The 17,782-nt window shown below is 37.3% G+C and overlaps 1 protein-coding gene across 12 annotated transcripts in view; it reads left to right on the top strand.

Annotated features, from left to right (window-relative positions):
- The window catches only part of AKT3 (AKT serine/threonine kinase 3), a 159,624-nt gene that overhangs the window by 129,747 nt on the left and 12,095 nt on the right, over nucleotides 1–17,782 (top strand). For 10 of the 12 annotated variants that reach the window (XR_010388483.1, XM_064509409.1, XM_064509402.1 and 7 more), the window contains 2 exons: nucleotides 8,336–8,550; nucleotides 12,023–12,110. Coding sequence is in view for 11 of the 12 variants with exons in the window: in XM_064509409.1 (XP_064365479.1) it covers nucleotides 8,336–8,550; nucleotides 12,023–12,110 (303 nt within the window). In the remaining variant the exon portion in view is untranslated. Of the gene's footprint in view, nucleotides 1–8,335; nucleotides 8,551–12,022; nucleotides 12,111–14,812; nucleotides 14,979–15,347; nucleotides 15,862–17,782 lie in introns of those variants that run through there. The other 2 variants (XM_064509407.1, XM_064509404.1) reach the window with 2 other exon arrangements.

Here is a 17,782-nt window from a genome sequence, read left to right as displayed (position 1 = left end):
CTAGTACCTCATGAAAATTCAAATATGGTCTTTTTTCTGTTTTTTTATCACTTACTATCCTTTAGTGTTCCACATTGTGTCATCTTATATGCCTAAGTCATCAAAAATGTTAGTAATTTCGATTCCAGCATTTTTGGCAACTTGGCATTACCAACAGGGCCCTGAGGTGAATGCGATGGAACGTGGACAAGGCAGGGTATCCAGACTAGAAAAAACATCATTTGTTTGCAGTCAAGATCACCGCCATCAAGATCAAAAGACAGAGAGCATTTAGATGAGAGTATGAAACTAATGCTCAGTTACACATACAGAAGAGCTGCTGCAACAACAGATACATTAGCACAAGAGTTAGACTTTCTCCTGAAGCAGATAACCAATGATGTAACATGAATTTGAATTTCCATGCAATCTGGCTAATCTCACCAGACACAAAAACTAATTGTCCACATGCAGTATCAGACTTCTCAAGGGGAAAGATGTAACAAATATGCAAAAATAATAAAACAAACAAAAGACTAGAAAACAGATTAGCTCCGCATTGCCTGTAAATAAACTGCTATAGTCAAACGAGAATTTCAAAGCAGAGAGCAATCTTCTAATAAAGAAAGCCTTTTTGTGTTAAAAAAAAAAAAAAGGTACAAGTTTCTTATAAAGACTGTCTCAATAACATTGTAAGTTTAACGCATTTTTTCATTGTTTCATTTAATCAATGCAAATACTATTTCTGTCTCACTAAAAGTCTTTAGTTTTTCTGAGAGAAATGAAAGATAAACAAAAGCTGAACCAATGCTGTTTAACACTGGTAAAATTCAAAATCTTTTCAGCTAGAATGGCGAGCAACCAGAAAGAAGTAACACAATATTATCATTATTACTTCTCACACAAGTCTTGCATCGTATGGTAGTGCACGTTGTGGAGACTACTGCTAGTGCAGTGCTAATTGAGTTACGAATAGATTCTCAGTTTTTCTCACAATGGTACCAAACTGGTGAAGACATCAGAGAGAAATGCCTTGTTTCTGCAGACTGAATCTTTTGTTTTTTCTTGCCTTCTTCTATGAAAGCTGTCTGTTAATTCTACAATAGAGATATATTACCTTATTGGTTTTTTTGTCCATTGAATAGGTTTTACTTTTGAGGATTTTTTTTTTAATTGGGGGTAGGTCAGTGTTGCCAATTATGTCTTAGAGTCCTTTGTTAGGATATTTTATTCATGTGCAATAGCTTAACTTTTCTTCTATCTTTTGAATTCGGTTGAAGTCACATTAGTTTCTTGTAAGAGATTGAACACACTGACTATTCCAAAATAGAGAAAAACTACCTGAAAAAACAGGGCAGTAATAGAAAACTTTCTTCTTTTACTGAATTCTCGGGTATCTATTTCCCAGAATGTTTACAACCTTGACATTTTTTCTTTTCGGCTCTGTAGAATAAAAGCAATCAGTATCCATTCAAGTGATTTTAACTGTAAAAGCAGTCATGCTTTCCCTGTTCATATGAAGATACAGTTATAGTATCTAAATTATATAATAACTGGCAATCATAGCTTTCTTCTAATGTCTGTTTGTATAAAGAAATGTGTATTACCTTTGTTCATTAGTATTAGATTATATACCTTCTCATTGTTGCAGCGGTTACCACATTTGATATAAAGTTCTAACAGATATACTTTTTAACTTTTGTTGAATAATATGTGGGTGAATATTTGTTAGCAGACCAACAACTGTAGCAATAAAAATGTGTGAAGGGTTAGTAGGAATGCTTAAGGAACATACACTCCACCTGAACTGTAAGGTTAATTGAAAACAGTTTTTTCCCCTTGAATTAACAGTACATTGGTGTATCCAAGTTCTCAGTTTTCTTTCACAACATAGGTGTGCAGACAGTTTGTTTAGATGTTTAAATCTTTTCCCATCTGTTCCGCCAAAATTATTGATTGAGCAACAAACTATTTGTAATGTCCTATCAAGAATGTCTATATCTAATGTATTAAGAGAAACCGTAACTAGGTCAAAAATATAATGGCCTTTCCAAGAAGTTGTCTTGGTTATCTAGCACAAAGTACGGAAATGATGTTTTGATAATGTTCTTTTAAAGATAAAACCCAATAGTAACAAGCATTTGTAGCAGACCGACAATGAGTTGTACGAAGCCTTTCATTTTCAAGGTTGTAGCTATATTTGTCTATGTTTGTGGAGTCTGGAAGTTGTAGCAGCTAATTATCTTTTGGTGACCTGTTGGAAGTACTTTTGTTAGTTGTGTGAATTTCTAATGGACAATCAGAAAAATCTTTGAGAGGCTGCTTATCAGAGATGTTTATTTTCAAGAAGACATTGGAAAAGTAGAATTAGTGGATTTTCTAAATTTTGGCTCAATTTGTTTCTGAGGCAGTCACTCCTTGCCCAGTGTACCATTTCTGTTATCATTCAAAATACCAGAGAACCGTAGTTTCACTGAAGTCAAGGCTAAATATATAATTGATTTGAGATGCTCCCAGATTTCACCTGTTATACTGACTGCTAACTTTCAAAAAAAAAAAAAAAAAAGTTTCCTCTGACAAAATCCTATAAAAGCATTGCATATATGTATATTGACTTATCTTTGGCTGACTCATTTAGTCACCTGCTTCCCAGGTCTCTACCCAAGCCCTTATAAATAAACCTTTGCAAATGTGTCTCAAGTTGCTGCAGCCCAGAAGAGGAAAGTAGTACATAACAACCCAATGGACATTCATGAACAATGTTCCTGTGGTAAATGCATTTAAAATGGTTTTGGCCCTAGCTACAGAAGAAATAGCCAATATAATAAGAGATATATTTTCACTAGATTTTACCATAAAAACTGAATGAACATCAAATTGGGTTGGTTGTATGTTTGATTCTTAAAGGGGTGATGTCCCCTGAAACAAGACACTTGGTAATGTATAGATTGATAAGCCTGATCGTGAAAATCTGCAACTACTAATGAAGTAGAGGAAGAACTCTTTTTGATTAATTTTGTTTTCTGGAAAACAGACTTCCAGTGGCACTAAAATTTTTATTACTATTTTCTAATCCATAACACTGGACTTCTCAGCAGTGGAGAGCAGTATTAGAGGATTGCTTTTTGCTAATAAATGCCAATGCAAGAAGATTTTTGTCTGAACTGTAGTTATCTGTCAGCGACATGAATTGAATGAGGGGCAAGACACATTTGTACTACTGTGATCTTCGCTGCATGACAATGTATTGGTGCAGCCTTAGTCATCATGAAAGCAAAATTCAGTTTGTGAACTGGATTGTGAATTGTGCATGCGTGGATTGATGGACTTTGCTATGTCTGTGAAGCACCACCCCATCACACACTTGGTCATTGCTGCTGCTGGCTGATCATACTTGCCAGAACCCCCCAAGGGCAAGCAGACAGTGGAGTCACTATAGCATACTTTGTTGTTGTTGTTGCAGTTGGTAATCCTTGCTGTCCCAGTAAATCTTAAAAAGAATTGGGAATGGCTTTCTAAGGCATGAGGAGCTGTGGCATGGACTATATTTAATGGTATATGTACTGTCTAGATGCTTTAAAATATGAAGTTGTTTTCTGTATTTTTAGTGTCAAATTTTTTGAGATTTGATAGCCCTGAAATACAGTTCCTGACTAATGAAACAAATGCTGTTATAGTTAGTGTTGAGCTCTCTGTAGAAAATAAATGTAAGAGTTGTGCTTGGGTGCCTTTTGAGCACAATATAAATGAAAGTTTTAATGTAAATAAATAGCGTTCCCTTGGCTGAAATGATAATATTGTCCGGTGCCTGTAAAACATCCATAAAAGCAATAAAGTACCTTCATATGCCTAGAAGCAGATGCCTGACTAATGTTTCTTGGTTGTTAGAGAGTGTGTATGTTACTTAACCTCTTGTGTGTTTATCTGAAACTGGAAAAATACAAACCTTTGTAACACCTGTGCAGACTTTTTTTAAAGCATCCATATAAACTCAGACAGTGTCGTCTTTTAATTATTACAGATGTAGGTGTATGTTTTAGAGCAACATCAAAGCCCATAAAAATGCAATAGTTTAAATGCAGAAATTAATTTATGCCTACTTTGGAGCCCTTTGTGCTGCCAGAATGCTTTAAAGAGATAAAAGTTGGGAAGAGAATCCGGCCCTTATTCTTCCCATAAAGGGAGAATGGCTATTGCAGCTGTATGTGTGCAGGAATAGCTGGGAGTGTCAGCGTCACTTCTGCACTGAGAGCCGCAGGGCAGAGCCTGGCAAGCATTTTTTGCTGCGTCAATGCCGGGTTAAGCCCCCCGTGCCCTGGATGTTCCACTTCTGTGACTTAGGTCAGAAAACTTAATGCAGGTTAAAAATAACCCTGGGTGAAACAAGATTTTAACTTTTTTAATACCAGTCTAGTCGCTGATCCAGTGCGTTGCACAGTTTTAGCAATGTAAGTGAAGTATGGTGAGGGAACAGGAACGAGAGCATGAATTAGGGTGGCACCATATCTGAAAGAAGCAGTTGTTGAACTACAGCCTAAGTAACAAATGGAATGAAATTGCCCTTAACTAATAAAACTGCTGGCCATTTTTTGATTTTTTTCTTGTATAGTCTGTGGTATTATCCAAAATGAACCTCAGTCAGCCTACCTCCTACTTCACTAGACGTTGGGAAGTCATTTGAGTACAGTGATGATGCAATAGTGTAAAACAGGGATGAGTGAATATAAATGTTACCCACACACTGAAGTCAAATCACACTAGACCTCTTATCTCCTAAAACCTCATTCAGATCTTGACTAGGTTGTTTGGATTTTTGGAAAACCACATATGAAGCAGGGAAGTCATATACCTGAATGATTTGACTATTGAAACAAAGTTTGGGGAAGCAAGCATGTAATTTCATCTTTACTTCATGAAGAGACAGCTGACGGGAGTAGGTACTCAGTAGAGTTGCTTTTTCTGTAACATCCTTGTTCTGTGCAATTTTTCTGTTTGGTACCCCCAGAAAATACTAATATATTGCTTTCTAACAGGTAGAAGAATAGTTCAGCTTGTGCCCTGTGCATTGATTTTGGTGGGCCTGCTGTATTTTTTGCTGTGACCTTGAAGGGACTGGGTTGTTAGGACAGTGTGTTCATCTAAATAAAGGTTGTTGTGTCCATACAGGAGGACAAGAATTGGCTGGAAATGATGGAGGCAGTTTTTAAGGGCAGTATGCAAAGTCCGTGCAAACTTCCAATGAGTCTGTGCGGGGGCAGGCATTGGTGAGCTATTGCTCACCTCCTGTCTTCATGGCCTAAGAAGGATTTCCTGAAAGCAGGTATCCATCTCATGGTAGAGAAAAGAGTGGATTACTCATAGGTACCAAGCATGCAACTGTGTCATGTTTCTTCTAGCACTGAGCTGAAGCTTCTTTACGTTTCACTATAATTAAAATTAAATCCCTAAAATCCAATAATTATTTGAAAAGGATTCTGTAGTGCCAGAGTGGTGTGTATGAACATGTTCTCATGCTTGCCCTCATTATATGGATTTGATCGTAGGAGTTACTGGGCTCCAGCACTTCCACTGACTTCTCACAGTCTGCAAATACTGGAGAGGTGCTTAACACCAGGAGGAATAGGCATGACTTAAAGAAAAAAAATTGTGTATATTTATGTTTGGTGCATTATGCATAGATTTATTACACTTATTTTAATATCAGCTGAGATGCATTATTCTTTATTTATATGCTTTTCAGGACTGTTTTCCTTTTGCCTGAACTAAACCCTTTTGATGCTCTTGCTTCTCTCGCTGGCTGTAAACCAGGTATTTAAACAAAAATAAAGAGTTGCCAGTTTTGCCAGCTGGGGATGAGAACCCGGCTGGTGATATGCGGGTTCGGGAGGCAGTTAATCCAGCTTTTATGCTTTTTTATGATTTTATGTAAAAAGAGGTTAAAAATCACATTTGGCTCTTTCTTTGTACCACTGTTTTGTTGCTGTTGTGGGAATGCAGCAAAAGGTTGCTCATACTTTTTATTATTATTAGGTAAAGTCCTGCATAAATTAGGTAAAGCCCCAGATACAGTTCGCTTCAGCTATTGGCCATGTGATTTGCCTTGTTCGAGAATGAAAGGTTTTATCTTCCCATTGCCTGTTTTATAAATCACACATTCAAACCACATCCCCTGTTGTAAAAAGAATCTACCCCTGCCTCACAATTTTATTTATTTTGCTAGCTTCAAAAGAAAAGACTAGCCAACAGTACAAAATAGGAGAAACGGTAACAGTGCTAATACATAAAATAGAAAAATATATAATGCTTTTATTCTGTGGCTGAAGGCATGGTGATTTTAAGATGTTAAGTGTCACAGATTTCATATACAATTTTTCAGCAAATAGCTTGCAATATGCTCAAACTCATAAAACATTTAATTAATTTTACAATGCTGGAGTTATTTTAGTTAGTTTTGTCATATGTACTTATTCAGATAATTTGTTGTATTTTACACTTCCCCAAATTTCACTCTTTATTTGGAAATATCAATGATGTAACGAGTCTCTGTGTTTTGGCACAGTTGTAAATAGTATGTGTTAATGTGTTAATATTTATGCTTTTTAATCTTACATACACAAGAGGGGTTCGTAATACACTTCTTTTCATCATGTTTCTTCTACTATTCCTTAAGGATAGTGAAGACTGAATTTGACTGTGTTAATTACTACTGTATTGTCAAAATTGCCATCCTGGATCAGACTGTATTTTGTTTCTGCTAGTAGCATGTACCAGATGCTTCAGAACAGGCTTGGGTTTACGGGGGGAGATAAAGGAGAGGCGGATGAAAGGGCTGTGCGCCCCTCACTAGGACTGGCCAGGGTAGCGCGCATGTGCTTGCATTGCGTGAGGCCGCTTCGTGTCCCTGTGTGGGTGAGGGCTGGGTCTGCCCTTGCTTCTGAGGAAATCATTGGAAGTCTTCTTACACAGTTTAGAAAGTCATAAGATAATGTGCTCACAGAAAAATTTATTTCTGATCTGTGTTGGTTAGGGTTGCCTTAGTCCTTAAAGCCTGAAGGCCTTACTACACACCACCAGATTTTTGCTAGGATATATAGAGAAGTGATTGGTCCTGTGTGTCCACATCCTGTTTGAACACGGCTAAGATCTTGGCTTTGTTGGTTGCATGTTCACTGCGTTGCAAAAAGTGTTTTCTGTGAATTCGTTCTTTTTTTTTTTTTTAATCACTCATGCTGCCTGTAAGAATCTACCTTTTAATGACACAGGAATCTTGTAGAATTCCTTATAAATATACTCCAATGGGATTAGCTGCATTTCTCTACTCTCTGCTACTGTTTACTATTAAAGTTTGAAATTTATTGGTTTTGCCTCTTTAATATATCTTTCTGCAGCAGATATTAGCAATTTAGGCACATGACTTCTGTATTACCAGTTATTAACTTCTAATCGTTGCATCTTTTTTGAAGGAAAGGATATGATATGCTAGTAGCAATTTACGGAACATCTGAATCACACACTCACACACACGCAGTACCCTTCAGTTCCCTTACTGCTTATGGTTTCATTATAGATATAGTCTGCTGTTATATTGTCTCTATTTGTATAATTTAATATGTAGATGTATTAAAGACATATTGTTTAGATTCCTTATTCTAATTCTGGATGGGGCTGCTAGGAGAGGAACGGTGGAGTAAGTCATCTTTTAGGCACATAAATACTGGAGGCAATCATATTTCTGTGCATTAGCACAGTCCAGCTGTTTTGGATTTCTTAATGGAACCCAATGGAACTGTCAGGAGATCTGTTCTCAGGGCTCTTAATATAAACAGAAGTTAAAAAGAAATAACTTACCTTAATAAGATTAAGATGTTTCTAAATTTCAGTCTTTATTCTTATGAGTGGGGTAAAGAGAAAGGGAGCAATTGAGCGATTGGGGCGAGTGTTTCACTTTCTCTCCCTGAGGAATCTGACTGAGGTAGCAGTGCCAGTAGATTAAGTGTCTCTTCCTCAAACTGTGTACATTATAAAAGAGGTTGTAAAGTAGGACATACGAAAGGGGAAAATGCAGTAATGATCATCTGAGGCGGGGACTTTCTCAATTTTATATTTTACTTGTTTCTGATGAACATTACACTTGGAGTAACAATACAGTTCCCAATGTGTCTGAAATGTCAGCTAGCTGAAGTGTATGGGTCAGTACTGCAACTGCGTATATTGGATCTGAGTTCGTGGAATCCTTGTTGCGTGTTGCAGAAGTGAAGTCTTAAAAACACATTCATAAAGAGACGATCCAAATAGACTGAAATGATCATGTCTGAAATAGCATAGATCTTACACCTGGTTTTGGTTTCTGTTTTAGGTGTTGGAAGATAATGACTATGGTCGTGCAGTGGACTGGTGGGGATTGGGAGTTGTCATGTATGAAATGATGTGTGGGAGATTACCATTCTACAACCAAGATCACGAGAAACTCTTTGAACTGATACTAATGGAGGACATAAAATTTCCTCGAACTCTCTCTGCAGATGCAAAATCATTACTTTCAGGCCTACTGATAAAAGATCCAAATAAGCGGTAAGTGTAGAAGAACTCTGAGCACCTAGTATCTTAAATTTTAACTTTAAGAATTTAAAGTGATTTGCTGGGGTGTGCATGAAACGGCCATGTGCAGCAACAGACAGGAACAGGCTGCACCAGGGCCAGGATGATCCATGTGGCTGGCAGCCTGCCTCTGAGTTGCCCAAAGTCTGAAGCCACTGAAAGCAGGCTGCTGGCAAGACGTGATTATAATGGGAGCCACCCATGTCTCATAGACTGTATTTTAACCCCTGATGTTAGTTTATGCTTTCTACAGCAATAGGAATTTGTATCAACCTGGAAACAAAACCTTGCACTAAATAGTTTTGTGTAAGTATTCATGAAATTTTGATCACTGAGGGCTACTTACCAGGTGATGCATCAGACTGGGGGCACAGTGACAACTGCATAATAGTGTTATGGCTTAATATTCTGTAGATAATACAGTTTATTTAGCAGCTAGGGTGCATAACAAATCTCATGAGTCTTGCCTGGCACATGGATGGCACTTTGGGATTGCCTATATTATTATATTAATGAATTGTAAGTATTTGTGCATTATAAAGGTGGTACAGTAGTGAGTAACAGAATTTTTTAAACTGAAGCCTTGGCAAAGCCCCATTCAAGTGTAACACATGGCCCAGGATTATTTTAGATTATTGCTGCTATGGAAAGGAATTGGTGAAGTCTTGTCCTGAGGGGAAAAAAGGAAACAAGTACGGTGCATATACTATTTCCAAAGTAAGAATTTTTAGACCTAAGTCGTGATGAGTTGAAACCTATGCCTGACATTGCATTTGGAAGATTACTTTGAACAACGCACACTATGTATTTCTCGTTGTTCAGGTACACGGCCTAAACCTGAAAAGATGCCTGTGTTTGCTGTGAATGATTAAAAAAAGTGTTCTGTTCCACATGTTTTATTTTCCTTTGTTTGTAAAACTTGCCATATATTGTTGCTGCATTGAAAAAGCCGAAATCTGAGACTATATGGCTGCTAAGTGAAATCACCTTGTTTCTTTGTTCCCTTTTAATTGTAAGCTTTAAATTAGTTTTGGAGAGTGTGACTTACTTGACCCTGAGTTGGCTATTGTGTTGAGTAGGGACTACCCCACATTTTCTTGGAAGTGATCATGCCTGAAGACACTAGAAGGCTTCCCGTCCACAGCTATAGTTTATTAAGAGCACATAGCTCAATCACATATTAAATCACATAAACTAGAAAGGTATTAAGTAATATGCAGATCTTCTGAGTCAGATGTAAATACAAAGGTTTGAAAGCAAGTATCACCAACTGCTGCATGTGTCCTTTTGTGGTGGGCTTTTTCCTCCAGGTCTGTTTTCTAGGCCAGCCGTCTTCCAGTGGCTCCCTGCACTGGATGAGCAATGTCTAGTTCCCTCTGGTTCTAAAAAAAAAAGCTTTGTAAATCAGTGAGGTGTATCTTCAGGTTCCCTCTTTGCCCTAAGCTCCCTGTTTCTCTTGGGAGACTCTCAGCCTGTTTTAGGGGTGCAGGCTTCCTTCTGTCTGTCTGTCTCTCCTCTCTAGCCATCCTCCAACCTAAGTGTGTACTCAGGAAGTTGTCCCTTGCAGCATATCCTTGATGGCACTCAGGGCATGAGCAGTTACCCCATTGCTCCAGGGATCCACTTGCACCCAAGCTCAGCATCCAGGGTAGCACAAGCAGTCAGCATTTCTTTTGCTGCCCAGCAATGTCCCTTTTCACGAAACATACAGTAGTAAAAGCAAACTGTGAACAAACAATGAAATACATGGAGGCTAAAATAAAAATTTGTTACTGTAGCAACTTCTAATGCATTTTAGTCTCTAAACAATCTGACCCGTCAATATATATTAACCTTTAGAATGGAAAAGATACTTGCCTGTAATTAATCTCTGCAGACAATAGTGTTTATGACAGGCTTATGTTTATAAGCTTATTCATATTCAAGTTCTGGTGTTAGCTACTGATAAATAGGGGGGAATACAGAGGTTAAGTGGAGCTCAGCTTTTCTCTGAACAGCTGGATAGGAAGATAGAGAAGTCTGGAGGCTGCAGGGAGGTAGGAAATTTTAGTGAGTAGTTAGGAAACAGAAGGGGAATACTGCTTTGAAATGAGAATAACTTCATACCCAGTTACTACAAGACTGAGATAGAGGTCCAGAATACTTTTCTAATTTGCCAGCAGAATAATACCAATGCTAGAGGTTTTATTCTTGGTTTTGGGAATTATTGCTGCTTCTAATAAATACTTCAGAGAAAAATTCATTTTGCTTGAAAGGTTGCTTTTTAAAATTTTCTTTAAATCTTTGACAGTTCCTTTTAATGAAGCACAAACTGCCTGTGTTGTTCTCCCTGCTAATATTTGACATGTATGAGCTCTTTGTTCAGATTTAGCTGTAGCTTCTTGATGTTAGATGATGGAATAGCCCAACTCAGGGAGAAGTTACATGAGCACTGAGCAAGCCTAACAGTTCATTGCTGTGAAAGGGGCAGGAGTCCCTCCCTTCATCCCCTCTCCTGGATGTGTGGCTTAGTCTCTACCAACAGCAGCTCAAGGTAGCTCACTGACCTCATTGCTGAGTCAAATTTGACTTGCTAGTGCACCAGAAAACTGCCTGTTTGTTCTTGCATTTTCCTTGCTGGGTTGTTTTTCTTCCAGGTTAGTGAGTTGAATCATCCCAGAGAGTCCAGTGGGTACCGCAGTCACTGGCAGGGAAGCTGTAGCTGGAAGGGAGCAGGGAGAGCTGCGGGCAGGGCTAGGACCCTCCTCTTTCGGCAGCAGTGACCACTTACACAAGGTCAAACCACCTCGGTCAAGTTCACCCAACGCAGAAGGCTGCTATCCATGGCATTCACTTCCTGAGAGGATGTGCCAGAGTCTGGCTTTGGCAAGCTATAGGCCACAGTGAATAGTGTGGTTATTTACAATGGCCTTTAAATAACCTTCTCAGCAGGCCTACAATTTATTAATTTATACTAATTGGCTCAGATTGAGACTATTTGATGGTAATTGGTTAATTGTTACAGCACCCAGATGCAACAGCAGTGAACACTGTATAAAAATGATGTGTGAATCATTATTGATTCCATGCCTGGCAGCTCCTTGGCAAAATTTTGTGTCACGGTTGTTGGGTTGGTTTTGGTTTTGGTTTTTAATAGTGCCAGAATGTTAACTGGTCTTTCAAGAAAACTGAAGTTAAGTATGTTTTTAAAACAGATGAATTATGAAAAAACTTGTCATGGACAGTAATGACCACTGTAGTTGGAATAATCAAATAGAATAGAGGGTTGTTCGGATACTTTTGTTATCACTTTTTCTCTTGATATCACCGGAATTTCCTATTAAATAGGTGAGAATTGTTCCTGGCTGTTCAAAAATAAATGGTCACTTCTCTAACAATCACAATAACATAATCACACTTTAAAAATAAAGCTTGTATAATGTGAAATTTTTTCTTCTCTCTTCAGACTTGGTGGAGGCCCAGATGATGCAAAAGAAATCATGCGTCATAGTTTCTTTGCTGGAGTAAACTGGCAAGATGTATATGATAAAAAGGTATGTCTTTATATGATATTGAATAATCTGGTTTCTGCAAGGTGGTGTCAGTTGATAGTCACAGGACTATTACTCTCTGAAGTAATTCATGTTTTTCTTTGCCACTCTTCATATTAATACAAATGAATAATTATTCTAAACAAGGGTGAAGTTATTTAAATTTTTGTTTTTCATTAATAATTTGCCAGTGGACCAAAAATAAGTTTTGCAAACCAAACTAAACTCAGCAAAGATTTTCAGCTTGTCATTTAAATGTCCAAGGTTTTCCTTCCCTATCTTCTTCCGGGGTCTTCAAGAGAAAGTAGGTGTGTGAATCAAGATATGTGAGAAAGTGTAAAGGAAGTTTCTCAGAACTGTCTTTTTACTTAGGCCTTTTGTTTGTCTTTCTAGAAATATGAAATTGGAATGACTGAAGGGATTCATAGCAAAAATCTACTTTCTGATTATTTGTATTTAAGCAGAAATCTTTTCTCAAACTAATTTTTAAAGAAATATCTAAGAAAATTAAAATAGCATTAAAATACTAAGCCAAAACAGCTTGTGGAGAAAGAGGGTACCGGCGATATAATTTAAACAGTATTGTCTAAACTCAGTCTTGTTCCTGTGATGATCAACACTTTTTGGATGCTTTTTAGAAAATGAAGTTACCTTTCTCAGTAGTGAAACTCATTTTGACTTTATTTGTTTTAGATACAGCGGTAGATAACTCAGTACTTTTGTAACTACGTACTTATTGCTATAGACCCCTGCTATTTTGGTCTTTTGCTGTTTCTCTGTTCTGTTCTGTAGTAAGGTCTTTTTCTGTTTTTTTCCAACTGTTTTATATTGTTGATCTTCCAGTTAAACCATGTGTTTTTAAAAGATAGATTTTTCTCCTTTTTTGCTTTGTTTAAATAAAAGGAAAATGGAAGATGTATGAATGAGCAGAATACGTTCATGCTACAATGTAAGACTGTTCTTCAGTTGTTGTTAAACTGGCATTTTCGAGCTGTGTGGTTGATGTAGGTGTGATATTTCTCTGACAACTACCAGAATTGGAACAAGAACTTGTATATTACGATAAAAATATAATCCTATCTGAAGTTACTTGATACAAGCTTAATTGTGATTTTTTTCATGGCTGTATCATGATATCTTAAGAAACTTCAAAATAAATAATCAGAACAAGTACACTAATCAGATTTCTTTGTGAGCTCAACCACCGGCTGTTTGTGTAAGAACACTGTATAGAAGTACTTTGATGATAAAATCTAAAAATATAAGTTCAGGACCTGTCCTATAAGTTTAAAAAAATACTAAAATCATTTGAATTGCAGAACTTATTAATACAAGGTGCTGGGAGTGGGTGAAAAAGAAAAAGCTGTCAGATCATTCTTGCTCTGTTGAATTAATTGTTTTACATTAGAGATAGAGTTCTCAATTCTACGCTCTGCTCAACATTAAGAAAATAGAGATTTTCTTAACTTTTAAGCAAATGCTTCTAATCTTTCCAAATCAAAGGCCAATATCTGTTGCTCAAGATCTGATCCTGAGCTATTAAAATAAATGGAGGTATTACTTTAATATAAACGTGGGTATTTTGCTTTCATGTGCATGGAGGTGGATAAGACTTAGTGGAGACTTGTAACTGGAGAAATTGTAGTGATACACTGTTTACTTTGTCGACTGCTGCTTTGAGAAACTAAATTTGCTAGTAAAAGTGAATTGTATTTCCTCAGTTGAACAATTAACTTTGAGGATTCATAGGAATTACTTTTGTGCATTATTGCCACACAATGTGTTTTTTATGGAAAAACAACTCATTGAAATTATTCCTGACAGTACGTTTTTCTGTTTAATTCAAAATTACTTTTATTCCTATTATAAAACCATTCATTTGGTTGCTTAAAATATCCAGTCATTTTTTCTGCACACACAGATTTATCAGCGTGTAAGACCATGCTCTGAAATGTAAACTTTAAACATAGTCATATGATTAATGAACTTCCACTGAGTTTTTGTTATTGTAACATTTGTATCAATGTTTTTGAAGTTTTATAATGTGATGTAATTTATACGACAACTCAGAAACAGAAATTGGATTTTCAAAGAGATTTATGCTATGCTTGCTTCTATTGTTGTTGCTGTTTATTATCAGTAGTATAGTCTTCAGTAATATGGTCACTTTATGAAATTTATAGTTGATAATTATTTGCATAGTAAAAACATTTCACAATATTTTTGCCTGAGGTTTGTGTGCCATGAACCTGTAATCTTCTGACTGCATTTCAGGAGTATGTTTCTGTTAGTAATGAAAGAACTGAAGTTCATATTTGAATTAATGGAAACCAAAAAATCATGTGTATTCTAAATAGCTCTTGGGGAAAGCATTGTACGTGTGCACACTATGCTATTGTGCTACTAATTTTATCAGTTTTACTAGAGATAAAGTAGTACTTTACTAGTGTGATTAGAGACAAAATTGTGTGTTCACAAAGTTAGAGAATTAGATGCAACAAACAGTAGCTCTATCAGGTCAAATGGATCCACATGGTCAAACGGAATTACTAGCTCTCTGATACTGCTAACTAATTGAACTAACTTGCTACTACACAGCGATAATAAAATGTTATATGGTACATTAGAGCAGAGAAGGTCGTTGCCTTTAAATGATCAATGTATAGTAGTTAGCATTTGTGATCATATGTATTTATTTTTGGCAGAAAAAAACGTGAAAGAGAGCAGTCTGTGCCATGTTCTTCCTGTGATCATCTCAGGCCTGATGAGTTTTTATCTCTGTGCATGAGTATGAGAAAGTGAATAGTTTGGCAAACTCTGAAAACTTCAAAAGTCCATATATTTCTAAATAAAATATTTGTTTTATTTTTAGCTAGACTCATGAATCATTTCTCTGTTACTCATTTAAGAACTGTTTCAGAATATTTTTATTTGGGTTACAAAAATACTCTTAAATTGTCATATGTTCTGTCTAGGGTCTTTCGCTGAACAAAAAACACATGAGAATTAATTTAGGGCTAGGAATTCAGGTGTGTCTTCAGGCATGCAGCTTGAAACACTCAGGTAGCCCGATGTCAGTGGAAATCCAGGCGTGGGTTTCCTCCTACGTGTAATACAGATGAAACGAGAATGAAGCTGTGCAGGAATTTGGGCTGAGATACGTATGTTGTCTTCTGATTTCAAATAATGCCTGATTATTCCTTAAGTAAATTAGGAAGTACTAACAAATTTATCCCCCAGACATAGCAGGAGAAGCAATAACAACTGGGGAGGGAGTAGTGGCAAGTGGCAGTAAAAGTTGAAGCTGACGTGCGTGACCTTGCTGAAGACCGACGAGGAGCACGCACGATGGCACGTATCGCAGGGTGGAGGCAGCAGCTAACAGTATGAAGTCAAGCAGCTGTAAGAAGCTGTTCCCTTTTCCCCAGGTGTGACTACCTTTGCTGTACTTAAGACGCAACAACAGCAGATCATGAGATCCTGTGGTTAAAGCCCCGTGTTCAGGCCTGGCAAAATCTGCAAGATAACTGTAATCTTAAATCTGTGTTTAAGTGCTTTCCTGTGTTAAGATTTTAAGGGAAGGGAGAGGAGGGAAACAGGAAAATGCCAACATTTGCTTTTAGGCAATTCCTATTTGAGTCATGCTATTATTGTGCAATTATCCACACTGTAATAAAGCCTGGAGAATTGGCCCTTGTTACTTGCTTTTGTGTTGTTGCCATGCAAAGTAGTAAAAAGATCAGAAAACTGCTAACCCGTCTGATCTTTTCTTTTGTGTTTCCAGTGATACTTTAAAATATATGCGCAAACCTAGTGATCAGTTACCACCCCCAGCTGCTTGTCTTTGCAGAGACGAAAATGTGCAGAAGGATTTCTGATTCTTAAACAAGTTATTGTGCCTGTGGTCCTGGGGCTTCCCATTGCCCTTTGTCCGTTGCGTCAGCCGCTTGGAAAACAAACAGGTTGTCCATGGGCAGCAAAAACTAATGAAGCCTGGTTTCCTGTGGATTTGTGTTGTGTGTCCCTCCTTCACAGCAATGCCAGCTCTCCCTTTCCCGTGCTGTCTCAGACCGTTCGCTACCCCACAGCACCCGCAGCTCCCTGCCCCGGTGCATGGGGTATTGCCATCTCCCTGCCGTGCTGGGACTGCTGCCTGGGCGAGAGACTGGCTGGTCAGCTCAACCCAAATTACTGTCTTTTTCTCAGGGGAAACTCCAATTTGGGGGCATGGGGGAGTATCCCTCTTCAGTAACTAGTTTCAGTAATATTGTGAGAAGTGTCTGTGCGTCTAGTTTTTCCCCACTGTGGTGCAACTGTCCAACCGTTCAGGATTTCTTAGGTGAGAACATACAGATTGACAGGCTACATAATCTCATCAGCTCCCGTTTCCTTTGGTAATTGACCTCAAATCAGAGACAGAACAAAAAAGCATTACTGCTGATAAAGAAAAGCCAGTATCTTAAGGATTTGTATATCTTTAGTTAAAATAGCATCATTGATGATCTGTTGGAAACTTTGCCTTGAAATCTTTCTGCTTACTAGAATACTTTCCTTCTCATACGCTCCTATACTGTTAATGTTAAAAGACTGAGCTACGGTTTTTATTGTTAGCATTTTTAGGGTTACCATACCTTTGCTTTGGAGGGAGGATAAGTGACGCATAAGAGTGAGCACATATTAACAGATATGAATGAGGAAAACCAGCAAATTTCAAGGCAGTAAGCATTGCTGGTGTCCTTTTAAAGTGAGTGAAATTTCACTTTATCTGAAAACACACTTTTTCTGCCTAGGATCTCATTTAATAAGTTAGCTATTTTGTTAGTACAAGTATTTTTTATGAGCTGTGAAATCTATTTATGAATTGTGACATGTTCTCAGCAGTTACAGCTGAGCATGCTTGGGACAGCATGAGGATGCATGGCTGTGTTTCAGTGGTGTGACCCCCTTCTCTTCTCACAGTATAATTTATTTTTTCCTCCTTTCTGATTTGGCTAATTTGTCTCTTCTGTTTGATTCTGGAAGATAATGACTTTGCAGTATTGGCAAGACAGTTCTCCAGGAAATTGTAAGGTGGATGAAAGTCTGATTTCTGGGTATCAGTTTATTAACTTAATTAACAATACTGAATTATCTTCTATAGCCAGGAAAAACATTTGATACGGTTTTTGATATATGTCAGACTTGGGTAATAAACTAATTGGAAACTTTTGAAATACAACATATGATGACAATACAAGGCATTATTGAAATGTCTATTTTGTAGTTATTTTTATAATACATTTTTGAAATTCATAAGCTGTGAGAAAAGCAGAAATTGTATCTCATACATTGCAATTTATCAGTAAAAAAAGAGATGGAACATTGAGATGGAACAGTGATTTTTTTTTAATTGGAAAACCCAGAATGTCATATTGAAGTCAACCAAAAGTAAGATTTAAAAGTTTAATTTCATGTATAAGTACTGGAACTGAACAACAGTGCCCACTCTTGTGATATTTATATGATACATTAAGAATTAGTGTGTTCGTGAGTTTTGAGATTCTAATCTAGTTTATTTAAATAACTTGAATAAATCACTGGGTGAGGTGGATAGCTGCACCACTTATTCCTGTAGCACTTCATCTCGGAGTATATTTTGGCTGCAGTCTGTTGGTAGAGTTAATTTTGAGTGGTAT

This window comes from Dromaius novaehollandiae, chromosome 3, assembly GCF_036370855.1.
Source record: "Dromaius novaehollandiae isolate bDroNov1 chromosome 3, bDroNov1.hap1, whole genome shotgun sequence".
In the NCBI taxonomy this organism is placed as follows: Eukaryota; Metazoa; Chordata; class Aves; order Casuariiformes; family Dromaiidae; genus Dromaius; species Dromaius novaehollandiae.
Note: the sequence above shows the minus strand (reverse complement) of the source record. Positions and strands in the feature narration are given on the sequence as shown.